Source organism: Schizophyllum commune (assembly GCF_000143185.2).
Source record: "Schizophyllum commune H4-8 unplaced genomic scaffold SCHCOscaffold_3, whole genome shotgun sequence".
In the NCBI taxonomy this organism is placed as follows: domain Eukaryota; kingdom Fungi; phylum Basidiomycota; class Agaricomycetes; order Agaricales; family Schizophyllaceae; genus Schizophyllum; species Schizophyllum commune.
In genome coordinates this window covers 1,892,318-1,906,929 of record NW_026089540.1, presented here as the reverse complement: position 1 = coordinate 1,906,929, position 14,612 = coordinate 1,892,318, and the positions used below count along the sequence as shown (strand labels likewise).

General features: G+C 57.7%; 7 protein-coding genes across 7 annotated transcripts; 4 read left to right on the top strand and 3 right to left on the bottom strand.

The window, feature by feature from the left end:
• The first annotated feature begins 802 nt into the window (after nt 1-802).
• Nucleotides 803-1,561, top strand: SCHCODRAFT_02615313 (40S ribosomal protein S19). Its single transcript, XM_003034396.2, has 3 exons — nt 803-903; nt 965-1,107; nt 1,165-1,561. The coding sequence occupies exons 1-3, from the start codon at nt 881-883 to the stop codon at nt 1,470-1,472; spliced, it is 474 nt and encodes a 157-aa protein (XP_003034442.1). The 5' UTR covers nt 803-880; the 3' UTR covers nt 1,473-1,561.
• A 35-nt stretch (nt 1,562-1,596) lies between these two features.
• On the bottom strand, nt 1,597-3,179 carry SCHCODRAFT_02615310 (uncharacterized protein). Its single transcript, XM_003033809.3, has 2 exons — nt 2,981-3,179; nt 1,597-2,857 (listed from the first exon to the last, which is right to left on the bottom strand). Exons 1-2 carry the CDS (start codon nt 3,093-3,095, stop codon nt 1,737-1,739), a joined length of 1,236 nt encoding a protein of 411 aa, XP_003033855.1. The 5' UTR covers nt 3,096-3,179; the 3' UTR covers nt 1,597-1,736.
• A 118-nt stretch (nt 3,180-3,297) lies between these two features.
• On the top strand, nt 3,298-5,387 carry SCHCODRAFT_02615309 (uncharacterized protein). The gene is made up of 5 exons (XM_003034395.3): nt 3,298-3,719; nt 3,773-3,917; nt 3,972-4,028; nt 4,088-4,590; nt 4,658-5,387. Exons 1-5 carry the CDS (start codon nt 3,441-3,443, stop codon nt 4,982-4,984), a joined length of 1,311 nt encoding a protein of 436 aa, XP_003034441.1. The 5' UTR covers nt 3,298-3,440; the 3' UTR covers nt 4,985-5,387.
• Nucleotides 5,388-5,743: 356 nt separating this feature from the next.
• SCHCODRAFT_02615305 (glycosyltransferase family 8 protein) lies at nt 5,744-7,594 on the top strand. The gene is made up of 5 exons (XM_003034394.2): nt 5,744-6,029; nt 6,076-6,220; nt 6,271-6,330; nt 6,379-6,923; nt 6,979-7,594. The coding sequence occupies exons 1-5, from the start codon at nt 5,775-5,777 to the stop codon at nt 7,255-7,257; spliced, it is 1,284 nt and encodes a 427-aa protein (XP_003034440.1). The 5' UTR covers nt 5,744-5,774; the 3' UTR covers nt 7,258-7,594.
• A 195-nt stretch (nt 7,595-7,789) lies between these two features.
• Nucleotides 7,790-10,836, bottom strand: SCHCODRAFT_02615301 (fucose-specific lectin). The gene is made up of 8 exons (XM_003033808.3): nt 10,426-10,836; nt 10,263-10,375; nt 9,548-10,203; nt 8,871-9,497; nt 8,634-8,808; nt 8,368-8,580; nt 7,972-8,308; nt 7,790-7,915 (listed from the first exon to the last, which is right to left on the bottom strand). The coding sequence occupies exons 1-7, from the start codon at nt 10,455-10,457 to the stop codon at nt 7,986-7,988; spliced, it is 2,139 nt and encodes a 712-aa protein (XP_003033854.1). The 5' UTR covers nt 10,458-10,836; the 3' UTR covers nt 7,790-7,915; nt 7,972-7,985.
• A 753-nt stretch (nt 10,837-11,589) lies between these two features.
• SCHCODRAFT_02615297 (uncharacterized protein) lies at nt 11,590-13,279 on the top strand. The gene has a single exon (XM_003034393.3). The coding sequence runs from the start codon at nt 11,765-11,767 to the stop codon at nt 13,232-13,234; it is 1,470 nt and encodes a 489-aa protein (XP_003034439.1). The 5' UTR covers nt 11,590-11,764; the 3' UTR covers nt 13,235-13,279.
• Nucleotides 13,280-13,433: 154 nt separating this feature from the next.
• SCHCODRAFT_02490806 (uncharacterized protein) lies at nt 13,434-13,673 on the bottom strand (the record flags this gene model as incomplete). Its single annotated transcript, XM_003033807.1, has 2 exons — nt 13,434-13,569; nt 13,624-13,673. Coding segments are annotated over 2 exons (186 nt in total), but the record flags the coding sequence as incomplete, so codon positions are not given.
• Between the last annotated feature and the right edge of the window lie 939 nt (nt 13,674-14,612).

The following is a 14,612-nucleotide window of genomic DNA, read 5'->3' as shown; positions in this document are numbered from 1 at the left end:
TACCGTGACGCTGCCGATCCTAAACGGCGTCTCGCGCTGCTTTCCCTTTCGAGTGGTTACGGCCCAGTGGGCCGCAGCTGCGCACCTTGTCCATCGACTTTGAGCTGGACAACCGTTGCATGATCGTAGCGGGAACTCGTACAATGCGGACTTCCAGTCTCTGCTTGCCTAGTGCCAAATGAAAGTGCTAACTTGAAGATGCGATGCACTGCTAAGGTGCGATGGACTACTTCTTCCATTTCGCGCCTGGCATCACCTCTCTGACTTTAGGCATGTAATCGAACCCTACGATGGCCGAGGCCGTTACTCGCACAGTAGGTGCTCAGGCCAGAAAGTTGCGTCAGTACACGGCGAGTGAACACGATGAAGCGCCCGCGGTCGACAACACCCTTGGGCCGGACTTCATGATATCCTGACGAAGTTGGGCGACAGGCTAATTTGTGTGAAATGCGTATGGTACTGCAGCCCCCGCATCAAAGTACCGTGTTCTACGGGCGCAAACTTGAATGTTAAAGGTCAATCCGAGATGAAGGTGGCACCGAGAAAGCTGTTCTCATTAGGGAAGGTGCTCACGCAAAGTCGATAAAAAGATGGTACAGCTTCATAGAGGAAACCTGCGCCAGCTACGCATCTGTCGTCAATTGCTACCAATGGCAAGGGCACGGCAAAGAAAGAGGGGGACAGTTGATCTAGTGTGGAGGAGCTCAACTAACCGTGGGAACATGCGCGACAGGTCATGCGCCACAAACTTCGGAGATTGCCGAATCGCTGTACAGTTGGACTCGTCGCTGATTCCCACGTTGAGCACGTCCTAGCAGCGAATAGCCTACGCCGCCGCCGCGCCTCAAGACCTCAAAAACCGCCGCCCGTAGCCACCATTATGCCCGGCGTTCGTGACATTAGGTGCATATAGCACACCCTTGCCCGATCCCAAAGCGCTAAACTTTGTTTCGACGTCCTGCAGCGCAGACGCGTTCATCGCGGCCTATGCCTCCCACCTCAAGCGCTCGGGCAAGCTCGAAGTCCCGACGTGGGTCGACATCGTGAAGACCGGCTCATTTAAGGAGCTCGCCCCCTACGACCCGGACTGGTACTACGTGCGCGCAGGTGCGTGGCTATGATCCTGCGCTTTGTGCGGTCGCGCTGATGTCCCCCGATCACTAGCTGCCGTCGCACGGCATATATACTTGCGCAAGGACGTCGGCATCGGCGCGTTGTCAAAATTCCACGGCGGGCGCAACCGGAGAGGCAACCGCCCCTCGCACCACAAGGACGCGTCCGCGTCCGTGCAGCGCAAGATCTGCCAGTCGCTGGAGAAGATCGGCGTGCTCGAGCAGACGGACAACGGCGGCCGGCGGATCTCCCAGGACGGCCAGCGTGACTTGGACCGTATCGCGACCGCGGTAGTGGAGGCGCAGAAGGAGGAGGAGGAAGACGAGGAGGAGGAGGGTGGCGAGGAGGACGAGGAGTAAAGGTTGCGCCGCCCGCCGCCTATGCTCTCTGTATGACTTCACATGTTCTTTATATGCATCCAAGCGCTATGCATCCCACTGACAGGCTCTCTTGGGACTTGGCGGCTTCCTGCCCTCCCGCGTACGCTCGGGCGCGACTCCCGATCAACAACAGTTGTGAATCCCAAGTACGTGGAATAATCCTTTGTCGTCCTAACCCTTCCGCAAAGTCCTATCGTGAAGAAGTGTCCATACAACAAGACTGTGCACTTCATATCGCGTTCCCTATACGCTCACCACCGCACCCCCAACGAGCAATATTCCTGGCTGCGACCCACGTCTTTTTGTGGCAACTGCCTTTCGCGAGCGCCTCTGATGTGCTACCGCCTGAGGACCCGGACGCTTTGCTTCAGCCTCCAGTTCCTTTTGCCTCAGCCACTCGTACGGAAGCGACACGCCTGGGACGGGCGGTTTGGCCGCCCGAAGCTCCCGAAGAGGAGGTGTCGATCGAGCCAGAAGAAAGGCAGTTATATCGTCTAGCCCAACACCTGTGTGCGCTGCAGGAGGAACAGGGGACGCTGAATGCGGGGTATATCCGGCATCTGGGGTGTCCACATTCATCTCCTCCAGCCTGTCACCCAGGTCGATAACAGTCCCATCGGCGGAACGGGGTCTGGTGTTGGCGATGGAGGACAAAGACGTTGCACGGGAAGATGCGGCCGACGCTAGAGATGCACTAGACGCGAAGGAGGCGGTCGACTGCAGAAGTGGTGCATTTGGACGCCAGGATGTGGTCGATGGGCCGGACGACGCAATGGGGGGTGCGAGATTGATTGTGGGTGCGAGAGTAGATGCGGTTGCAAAAGTAGCGGGGACAGGCGCCTTCGCACTCCGCTTTGACAAAGAGGACTTCTTGCAAGTTGTGTCTTCGAGAGTATCGGCAAGACGCCCGGCGTAGGGGTTATCCTGACTAGTTCTTCCCCTGGGAGGTTGTGGTGTCGAAATCGATACTGAAAGCGCAGAATGACCAGATTGTCTTTGTGTAGAAGGGGCTCGTAGCGCGCCTGCCTGAGCACCTGCCGCAGGCTTCCGCAAAGCATCCCAATCCGGCGGTGGAGGTGCTCCCGACTCAGAGTGTTTGGACTTCGGCGCGACCACCGGCGGTACGCTCGTTGCATTCTTCCGCGGTGCTACTATCGGCGCTCCCGCGGGCGGTCTCGCAGGCGCGTTTGCAGTGACCCGGCGCTCATCCACTGCACTCGACGTGGCGCGCGATCCACTTGCTTTGGGTTTCTTCCCACACCTCTTGCACGTCCACATCGTAAAGATGTTTTCGACGTGGTTGTCGTTGAAGGCTCGAATTCCTTCGATGAGGTCCTTTTCGGGTACGGGAGGGGCATGGCAGGCTGTAGCAATCCCGTCAGAAGGAAAGTAAATAAGAGGGGATCGATTTGGACGCGCAAGAGCAGCATCTCCATGAGGGATTGAACGGGGTATGGTACATGATGCAGCTCGCTCGCGTCACTCACTGTGATGCCACGTCCTCTTGCACTCGCAGCACTGCAGCATGAATCTCTCGGGCGAACTGCCTGGATTTTGACATCGGAAGCACACCGACGCGGCTGGGATGGGAACCGGAGCCATGGTATGAGGGCGCTCGAAGATCTCAGGTGGACGTATAAAGCAGATATTGTTCGACTGAGCAGATAGACGAGGAGATGGTGGTCGCGTTCAAGATGCAAGGCCGACTTCAACATCTCAGCATATGGTCCCGGAGTATCGGCCCGATGGTCCGATCCCGCGCCCAGCGGCGGCCGAGGCTCACTGCGCGCGGCGCCGCGATCGTCGCTGTCGTCGTTCTGTTTAACCCTCACCCGCGTTTCCGACTCTCACCCTCACCGCAATGCACTGCTCTCGATAGACCGCAACATCTTTCTTGGTTTTATAGGCCCCTCAAATTCTTGGTGCTTCTGCTATCGTTACCCAACCATGTCGACCGACGACGGACTTCCAATAGGCAGTCCCTCACCGCGACGCGTCAATATCATCTTTGGCAGGCGAAAGGCTCTCGCAGCTGCTCTCGTCTTCTTGTTTTTCGTCTTGGTACTTTGGGTCATCCGAGGGGACAGTCATGTCGTAGCTCACACCGGTTCTGGGGCGTCCACATTGGTCGCGACGAACCCTGCACTCTTGAATCCCGGACCAGTCACCTTCGCACTTATTATAATGTCTATGGGTGATGTCGCGGCAGCGAAGATCCTGATGAAGGTGTGTTGCATCGCTCGTCCGGTCGAGCGTCCAGCTCATTGACTGACCTTTAGTCCATCCTCATCCACAATACCCTACCCTCGACATTCCACATATTCTGTAGCCCGGATGTTAGCAAGTCCATGCTGCCAGCGCTGAGGCTCATAACGCGCCCGCGCCATGACACCCGCGTCATCTTCTACCACCTCTCATGGCCGAGTAGGTCCAGCTGATCCGCGCTTTCCATCCACTACTGATGATTATGCAACACAGGCATGCGCGCTCGCATCGAACGCGAAGGAAACCTCAGCACCGACGATCAGAATCTGCGTAAGTAGTCAAACTTACTCCGCTCACCCATCTGCCAACTGAACTCTCATCATTCATAGCCTCCCTCATGAAGCTCTTCCTCCACGAGATCCTTCCTGCCTCCACGAACTTTGTCATCGCCCTCTCCCCATCCGCCCTCTTCCTCTCCGACCCCGCGGCCCTCTGGCTCGAAAATCTACGCCTCGCGCCGCCCGCTGCACCCGCTGCGGCGCTCTACTACGACTCCAGCAATTCGAAAGTCACGCACGCCAACGCCCATGTTCTCCTCCTCAATCTCGACAAACTGCGCGAAGTCCGCCTCATGGACTCGCGCGTCTACCGCAAGGTCGACCACGCCGCCAACGGTGCAATCTCGTCTGCAGCCTTCCGCGTTGCGCTGGGGCCCCCGCTGACGAGTAAGGGTGCGCGATACGACGTGAAGGAGATGGGTGGGGAGGAGATTTTCTGGCGCGCGCTCGTGGGGTATCGGCCGGATTTGTTCTGGGGGTTGGAAGCGGGGTATGTGGTCGAGGGGTGCTCAAGGAAACCGGCGGGGTTGGATAGTGGGGATGCGGTGGATGGGGTGCGTGCTAGTCTTCTTCCGCGTTCGGCTACCACACGAGGACGACATGCTGACGAGAAAGCTGCAGGGTGCCATTATCCCCCGTCTCGTCCACTTCGACTGCGTTAAGCATAGGCCGTACACCGAGTGGCGCGGCTGGGACGACCCGGACGCCCTTGTTACCCGCCAGTGGGGCGCCGCGGTTCAGTACTATGCGAACTTCAAGTGGCTATGGTTGAATAGCGAGGTCGACCAGACGCTAGATACGGCCAAGGGCAACGAGACGACAGGCTCGTCAACTACGCAGCATAGTTCGCCCACTTCGCCGCACGGCTCGCTCAAGATGCACGTCATCAAGGATGGAATCATCTTCGGGGACGAGCGATATGCGATGCAGCATCGGCCGCAGCCGTAGTCCAATGCCTTCGACACTGGACTCGGAGAGCGAGCGCCGAGGTCCTTGAGGTGGTCATAACCGCCTCTGGGACGACACCGACAGCCTCACCAGGCCTCATGTCACCCCTCAGCTGCCCTCTAGCGCGCCGAGTAGGCGCTTCGCAGGCGTCGACATCGCGCTAGACGTCGAGGACCCTATGAAGGGGAAGGACGAGAGGCAGCTCAGGTGTCCCCCGAACGCCGGCCTTTACATACCAAACCCTCTCGGGTGTTACATGTCCGTGTAACCTGCGGTCAGTGTATTGTTAGCCGACGGGCGCACGTCGTCCAAGACCAACAGACCCCCAGAACGGACAATGGATTACTGCTGTCTTTCATCTTTGACAATGGGAGGTCGTAGAAGTGTTATTGTACTTGCTCGCAATTGCCTTGTTGAATGTGCCGCCGCGGAAGCAACTTGTCTCTCTCCACCATGTCGCGTACTTGGAATGCAACGTCGACCAAGCGGCGACTTTCAAGTGCAGGGTAATGCTTCTGGTGAGAGGGCGGTGTTCGAGTATACATGAGGGAGACGGGACCGCCATTGCTGCGGAAGAAATCTGATGCGAGGATCTCGCCGCTCCAAGTGCATGAGCACGGTGCGGCGGCTGTGATAATTATCCCATCTTCTATCCTTGTCCTCTTCCCCCGTCTTGTGTCCTCCGACACTCGGCCTTGTTCCCCCCGCCGCCCTGTCCCCGTCCTTGAAGTTCCGGCCACCTGCCTAAGCCTTGGCACACCCTCCCTACCCGCCGCTCCTTCGCTCCCCCATGTACTACGGCTCGGTCTCGCAGAGTCGGAGGCTCTTGCTACTTCTCGCGGTCGTCTTTCTTTGCGTGCTTCCCCTGTTCTTCAAGGATGTGTTGGTGGAGAAGTACCAGGAGGGCGGGTGGAGGTCGTATCTCCCGGACGACATCCAGGATGCCGTGCTGCCGGACTTGCTGGCGCCTGCACTCGAGCCCGTCGTGTTCGCGTTCATGATATGGTCCCGGGGGTCGGCAGAGGAGGGCGCACAGCTGATCAAGGTGCGTGGCAATACTCATGCAATTGACTGGCGGCTAATGATCGTAGTCTATCTTGCTTTACAACAGTAACCCCACGGAAATCCACATCGTCTGCGGTGAGGACGAGAGGGTATACCTTGAGAGTCGCTTGAGCCTTGTCACTTCCCCTCAACATGATGTCCGCGTTGTCTTCTATCCCGTCACATTGCAAGGTGCGTTCTTCACGCGTCCTATCCTTCACCCGACCTGACATAGCTCGCAGAAATGCTGGACCGCATAGAACGCGAAGGCGCTATCAAGACAGACCATGAAGCCGGGACGCGTATGTAGCCGCACCGTCCCCCATGACCTCTCACTCATTCCATCCCAGCCGGCCTCATGAAGCTCTTCCTCCACGAAATCATGCCCACCGTCAAGAAAGCCATCTACGTCGACACCGACGCGCTCTTCATCTCCGACCCCACCATCCTCTGGCGCATTTTCGACACCTTCCGCCCCTCGACCGCCATCGCCATGGGCTACCACCCCGAGCAGATGGCCGCCGCCTGGCACTACGCCTCGCGCATCTGCTCCTGCATCATGCTCCTCGACTTCGAGAAGCTGCGCGACATGCGACTCATGGACTCACGCCTCTACGACGATGGGAAGCCCGCGCTCTCGCCACCTGCATTCCGTGCGATGTACGGGGAGCCCGCGGGCCCGGATGGACGCTATGATAATGTGAAGCTCGGCGACCAAGGCTTCTGGTGGGCGATTGTGGACCATAGGCCGGATCTGTTCGAGCCGCTGAGCTTCGACTTCGAGGTGTCGAGCTGCTTAGTGGAGACGTATGGTACCGGACTTCACGGAAAGGATGACATGACGGAGGAAGAGGAGATGCGGAGTATGCTGCATCTTGGCGGCACGCCGCAAGAGGTTGGCATATCTGCATTTCCATGCATGCGCATTCAACTGAAATAATCACTACCAGGGCAAACCAGTCCGCCCCAAACTCCTCCACTTCAACTGCCTGCGCGCGGAGACCTACATGGAATGGGACGGCTGGAACGACCCCAACGACGTGCTTAACCGCAAGTGGGGCGCGGCGGTCCGCTACCACAACGGCTACAAGTGGTCATGGCTCAACTGGGGCACGCGGGAGCCGCACCAACGCCCTGCCACCGTCGAATTTTTGACTGTGCCCAAGATCGAATTTTACGACGAGCTGGTTCACCGGGGCCAGCAAATGCATCGACGCCGGCACCATTGAGGCGTCGCTGAAAGGTCTACTAATACTACTGACGCTTGACAACACCCTAACCGTCGAACCGCCTTACCGTCAACGTTACCACTCGGTCGGATGCTACTACTAGCACCGCTCCCAACGTCGTCTATCGTGCCGCCGCGACTGACCGCGCGGGCCACTGGGTGCACTACCTTACCATCTCCATCGGGTGCACTATCCCACCCATCACCTACACTACGCCGCATTGCCTACGCCTTAGTTGACCTCTCGTCTGGCAACTGTATCATATCGCTTTGAATAAGGACACCAGGGTATTTATTGAGCTGGTAGAAACTCGGATAATGAAACTTGGCTAATCTTCCGTTGGAACGGTGGGATTGTACAGAGGCTGGGTTGTTCCAAGGGCTGTCGTGACTATTAAAGGTGAGCGCTGTTGGCTTTTCAAATTTGCGGGCGACTTAGGCGAGGTGGTCAGAGAACAGTGTTATTCGACACTTTGCCAGAAGCTAATTGTAGACTTTCGTCCAGGCTTCGAAAGGCTATGGAACCCAATAACTGCGCGAAGAAAGGGATTGCATTCCAGAAGCAAACGATACTATACAATTGTTTGTTATGAACGTTCCTACAATGCTACATCTGTCACAATGCATGGCTTTCTCATGTCAAGACCGACGTTGGACAACTGAAGAGGCGCAGCATCAGCCAACACGCAGAACATCAAGAGCAGCGGTAGCTTACCACATCTCAACCGCTCAAGCCTGGGCAATATGGCTTCCCGTGCCCCAGCCAACGTTGCCGTTGTTGTTGGTGACCTCGCGCACCGAGTGGTCCGTCGCCTGGTAGTACAGCCGAATGTGCCTTCCACCATCCCACTGCTCGGGGACGAACCTCGCGCCGCGCGCCAGCGAACGAACGACGGTGGTGTTGCGCCAGGTGGTGCCGTTGACGTGCGTAGCGCGCATGATCTCGCCGTTCGCGTTCAGCCAGTAGATATCCAGCTCGATATCGCGCCAGGTGTTGCACAGCGCGCCAATCTGGGTGCGGCCTGGGACCCTGCCCGCACTGTTGAAACGGCCTAGATAGAGTAGAAATATCAGGTATTGCATTGAGAGAACGAAAGGAAGAGATGCGCACCCGGAAACCAATTGTTATTGTTTTCGCCCATGTTGAAGCATTGCTCGCGGATCTCCAAGCTCTCGGTTTGATAATAAACTCGAAAGCGCCACTGGTTGCGGAGCTGATGGACCACGGCAGCGATGCTGGAGCCGGTGAGGGCAGCTGGTAGAGTTGCGCCTCGAGACCAGCGCACGTTGTGGCTGATTTCCTGAATCCGGTTGGAACCCTCGACTGATCACTCGTCAGTACGCCGACCTTATCTTCGAACAGGGACAGCAACGCACCTTGACAGTAAACACGTATGTGACGCGTTGTCCTGTCCAAGTATGTGAAGGCAGCGATGGAGGAGTTGTGAGTGCACTGAAAGTTCATATCATTCAGTGCGCCGCGAATCCATCTGCCATTGACGAAGCAGATCTCGTGAAGCTGGAACTCCTCGCTGAGATAGTAGACGCGGATCTACGTCGAAAAAAGTCAGAAAAGAATCGTGAGAAGGGGCTTGGGGATGAAAGCCCGCTAACCTGATTGCCATTATCCCAGTTGACGGCCGCCAGAGGCGTGAACGGGGCCGCGTCCCACAAGCGGGGCTGATTGACACCACCGGTCCAGCTTCCGTCAAGGTGCCGGCTCTCGTGCACGCCGCGCGCCGGATTCTGGTAATAGACGCGACTGCTCCAGATACGAGGCTTCGTAGCGGCGATGCTCGTGTGCGGCACGACCCTAAGTGGTCCGTCGATGAGAATGGGGAAGTTCCACCAGCCGCTGGTGTTGATCTCAGTGTACGTAGACCAATACCACCAGTTCGTGGTGAACTCGCGGATGCGGCGGTTGGTGATCACCCGACGACGCTCGATAGTAGTCTGCGACGAATTCGTGTACCTGAAGAGGGGCGAGAGAACTTGTGTGCCGAGGGCGGAGGCGAGAGTGGGCGCGATGGTCCATGCCCGATAGGTGCTTTGGGCCGGAACCCTTCCAGTCCGAAAAGCGGTATAGATCTCATCGGCAGACGCCTGTACGGCCGCTATCGCAAGCCTCAGGTTTTCAGCGCCGTCCCTGTCGAGCGCGCGCTTGTCACCGAAGCAGGTCCATGACTGGCCGGAAGGGTTTCTGACAGAGAGGCCGATCGCGCAGTCCTCATCGTGCATCATCTTCAAGACGCGGGTGAGTGTTCGCTGCGGACCTCGACTTATCATCATACCTTTGCGCACATATCGGCGAAGAGGTCCACCGTTCCATGTAGACCCCTGCGGGGAGTACGAAGATGGCCAGCAGAGAAGGAGTCCTCGAGGAAGTGATCCGCAAACGCGTTGATTGTGTAAGCCCTGAGAAGATCGCCATTCGCCGCGGTCTGGAGGGCCAGCAAATGACCAGCGTTATACGTGGTACGAGCATCCTGCCCGAAGTGATCCCAGTTGATACGCGCCAGTCCCAGGTAGCTAGGGAAGTCGGATGGGCGGCCAATCGTCAGTGTCTCCAGCTTCGTATTCACCCCAGGCAGCTTAGCATACGCGATGGAAGGGTCCGAGTGGTGCTGCAGCGCGTCGTTCACGGCGTCGACCTCGGTCTGCAGGACGGCAAGGATGTCGCGGGCCTCCTGGGGCTGGCGAGAGCTCGGCTCTGCGAGCTTGTTGTAAGCCGCCAGGAAGCGTGTCGACTGGTCCTGCGGGGTCCTGCCGTCGCTGATGGGGTTCGTCGTCCCGTAGAAGTCTCCCGCAAGCCCGTTGATCTGCCCGTAGGTGACGGAGAGGCCGTTCCGCAAGGTGAACCGGTAGTTCCTCGCAGGGACCCTCGAGCCGTTGGCGAGAGTGAGCATGATGGCGTCGCCGGTGTAGCTGTGCTCCGCATATTCGAAGCCTGCAGATACTGGGTAAGGGACGCGGTAGTAGTGCAAGATATGGGAAAATTGGACGTACGCAGCCCATCGTGCCTCACGGGGGTGTTTGTGCAAGGGGCCGGAACGACGGTGCGCCCAAAAACGATGTCGGTCTCCTTGATCAAGGCCAGCGCCTCAGGAGTGGGAACAGAGCTAAGGGACACTATCAGCAACGACGAGCACCTTCGACAGAATGCACCTACGGGTCCTGTTCAGGCTGAGGACTGGCGGACATGGTGAACTCGCAGTTGAAAATGTGGGATGAGCGAAGGCTCAGTGTTGCCCTCAAAATGGGGAGGAGAAGGCACTTTATAGGAATCGTCGCAGTCGTGTGATGTTGGTTGGACTGAAAGCGAGGGAGCAAGTGTGGTAAGGATGTGGTACAAAGACTGGGAAAGACTGCACGGGGCACGGACGATAACAGTCACCGGTCTTTCGAAGTCGAACCTGACGTCCGTGTCGCTCCTGTGCAGGAGTGCTACGGCGTGGAAGGGCGGCGTCTAGTCTGGCTGTCGACTGTCAGTAAAGTGCGCATTCTCGGCACCTGAACTTTGACTGAGATTAGCGATGGCTGACAAACTGAGTGCATTTTGCATAGATGGTCGCTGGAGTCATAGGCAAAATGCAAAGGTGTCGGCACCTGCTGCACCGAATCTACCTCTCTGGCTTCTCATTGGCATGCCTACTCCATCCTCACAGTTGGTATAGGTTCAAGGATGACTCCTTGCGCGGGAAGTTCCCTTTGAGCGGTCCCGTTTCTGTCGTAGTGCCATACGGTCATTCCCATCCATCAGCGGCCGAATCTTCCACCGCGAGCTCGTGAACAGGTTGAAGCTATCCTTGCTGGTGCCGGTCGTCTAGAGTGCGGACATTCTGTGCATGAGACCCATCCGCGGTGGCGCGTGTGGTGTCCTCGACAGCGATTATGTGCGTGGCAAGATGAAGGAGCACCGTCAACAGAGCTACGCTGACGCTCCAGATTCATTGCATAGCTTCTAGGTGGAAGATCCGTGACTGAACCTCCGCATAAGTCTCGATGCCAGGCTGGCGGCAAGCCAACGTCAAGGAGTGAGTTATGCGGCGGAGTAATGCAGGACAGCGCAGTCGAAGACATGTGAGTTCATTGGCCAAGTCAAGAATCAGACGGATTGTTGGAGGCCTGGATAGCTGGAGCCGGAGTAGCTGCTGAACAGGGTCGAGTGGACATGATGATGGCGAGAGACAACATCAGACGCCTGCATTGACCGAGTCACGCCGACTGGCGGTACGATCAAGGAATATCGGCCTTTGCCGGAGTGAAAGGATTTCCATATTTGGAAAGCTTTGTTCTCTGCTGCTGAAACGTCCTCGTAGATCGACTCAGAGTTCACTTGTTTACTTCCATTGCGCGTATCACTGACTCCATCAGGTTCCTCTCTGGATGACTCAACTTCTGACCTGCACCAGTGCTTGAAGTTGAATACGGGGATCTTCCGCTCGGCTAATGACTCGCTTATCAAGGGTGTATATGAGCTTGTGCGCATCTTGTATGTCCAACAAAACATGACCGCCTCTTCCTCGAGTGGAAATAGCGCACCCAACGATTCTTCAAGTACTCCGGACAGTGCTCATCGCCCTACAACTTCAATCTCGTCTTTCGCCCCAGTTCATGTCCTCCCTCCGGAGCTTCTCGCCGATATCTTCGACCTCACTGTACCGCCTTCTTGGTACCCCCACTACGCCGGACGCGTCGTCCTCTCTTTCACGCAGGTGTGCTCCAACTGGCGCGCTGTAGCCCACTCATGCATGTCCCACCTCTGGGCTGACATCAGCGTGCACATCGAGCATTCGCCGAAGGAGTGGGGACAAGTCGTGGCAGCGTATCTTGAGCGCTCGTCCGCGAGCTCGCGGCACTTGTCGATCACGCTGGACTTCACCATCGACTGCAACCCGTTCGCTGAGTCCGATGTCTGGCCGAATATTGAATGGGATTCCGAGGCATGGGCGCTGCTCTGTGCTCAGTCGCTCCGTTGGGCAAAGGTCAAGCTGGACGCGATCCCGCGCGAGGCGTATTCAGGGCAGCGTTTGTCCTGCCCCATTCTAACACAACTGTTCCTTGGGCTACTGGAAGAAGACCCCATCGGCCCAATTGCGCCAGAATCCGTAGCGGACGTCCCCACCGCCTTCTTCGCCGACGCGCCTGCTCTTGAGGCCCTCACCGTATCCCTCGAGCACAAGCCCACCTCCTTCGACATTCCCAAACCGTGGAACCTCGCCCGCCTCTCCATCCTCGACCGCCTCACCACGCCCTCGGGCACCTTTGGCGCCTGCGCGTCCGCCGTGCGCGCGTCCTCGCGCACCCTCACCCACCTCGCCATCGACGTCATGAGCTTCGGCGAATGGATCGGGCCGCCCGCGACCCTCCCCGCCCTCCAGACGCTCTACCTCGCGCGCGGCGCCATCGCGGTCGCCCCGCGCCACCTCGTTGCGCCCGCCGTGCACACGCTCACCCTGTGCGCGGGCTGGGGGTGCATACACCCCCAGGAGCAGGCCGCGCTGGAGTTGCTGGTCCGCCGCTCAGATGGCATGCAGAACCTTCGTACCATGTACCTCCGCGGAATGGCCGCGAACGGGCTGAGCATCCATCCCTGCCTCGCGCTGTTCCCCACCGTCACCTCCCTCGCGCTGGACTTCCACACGCAGACCGCGCAAAACGAGCACATCCGTATTGTTGGCAGGTTTATGTACCGCGAGAGGGACCCTAGGGACCCGAAGCGATTTGGGCAGCAGTTCAAGACAATGCCAGAGCTGAGGTCGTTGTCGATCGTGTTTGGGGAGCAGTGGAGAAGGAATATGTTGATTGGGCGGCTCGTGCGGAATATGTTGGAGAAAAGGGCGGTGGATCCAGAGGGGTCGAGGACGTTGAAGACGTTCGACAGCGATATGGTACCGGATGGCGAGCATGTGTTGGGGGAATGGCCGGTACCGAGGCTCTTCGAAGAACCAAGAGGGATGGAATTTCCTGTGCCGTAGATGTAGTGATGATATTAGAGACGAGAACATACCCTGAACATCATGCGAGGAGTGAAGTTTCGCAAACTCGAATTGACGAGGGACGCAAAGTGATGAGGGGAGGTTGAGATTATGGCATCGCTTTGCAGCCCAAAGCATAAATTACACCAGTCTACAGGTGGACCCCTGCCGATACATGATGGGTGTTGGGGGAGGCGGATTAGATGTTGAAACCAAGCCCGCGCATGCAGGCGACATGGCTGGCGACGAGCTCCTTGCACTTCTCGTCCGCCTCGGCGCCGTTCGCGAGGAAGCAGTCGTCCCGAGCGCGCTTAGTTTGCGGGCAGGCGCAGCATCTGTGTGAGGCCCGGATGAGCAGACGTGCGATATAAGACGGGGAAGCCACGCACGGCTTCAGCCCCTGCGGGTTCAAGGGATTCTGCTTAGGGTCCGTCGGATCGTACTTCGCTGACGGCGCAGGCGCAGGGGCCGGGGACCACCAAGAAGTCAGCTGAAACGACTTCGGTCAGTACGAGCCTCTCATCGTAAGCTATCCCAAGCGCACCTTCTCGAACATGGTTGTTGGAGAGTCTGAGGAACGAGGAGAGCGCAAGGACAGTCGCGGACGGTGGCTGAGTAAAGGCAAGCCGGGCCGCAGGGGATGGGTGACATGTTGCGATCCGAGCTCCGGCCCGATGCGCCGACATTGCGCCTCGGCGCTCGCCGGGAGCGACTTGTTCTCTTCCACGTCGCTTTGGAGGCCAGCTCGAATATTGCAACATTATACGCGATGGTGGGCTGCTCCCAGGGAGGTCTAGATGCGGAGGTTGTTTTCTGCAAAGCGCTGAGCTTGCAGGTCCTTCCCGTTCTTGCAGCAGAAAAGGCGTGGCTCTTTACATGCGCTTCAAGGCGTTTCTGCCCAACGAGCTCATGCATTTTGGCTCGAATATCTGATTCTGAATGGTGTGTTGTAGCCGAAGATGATGCATTCTCTGACCTACGTCGTGGCCAAGCAGTTTGTCTGCAGTAAAAGCAGAAGTCCTGTATCTGAATACCGCAGAATATTCATTTGATGACTTCCCTTTTCTCCTCCTGCTTTTGCAGCCCCTCTGCGACACAACCTGCAGCTTGGGGCGGGATACAAATGTGCGCAGTTCAACTCGGCCGTGTATCTTCCCTGGAGATTACCCTCCTTCGATGGTGAGTGAAGCTGTCTTTATCGGACCGCGTGCCATCCATTCGCTCAGACTGCTCTGTAGTGTCGCGCTATGTCTTTATGCTGCCACTGTAGCGTCTCTGTCATCGTTCAACTTTTCCTTGGCTTGCCCCATGTCCTTGACGCCGGCGGTGGTAGAGCGACCCAGGCAGTCGCGCACGTGGCCCGTGGACGTTGATCGCG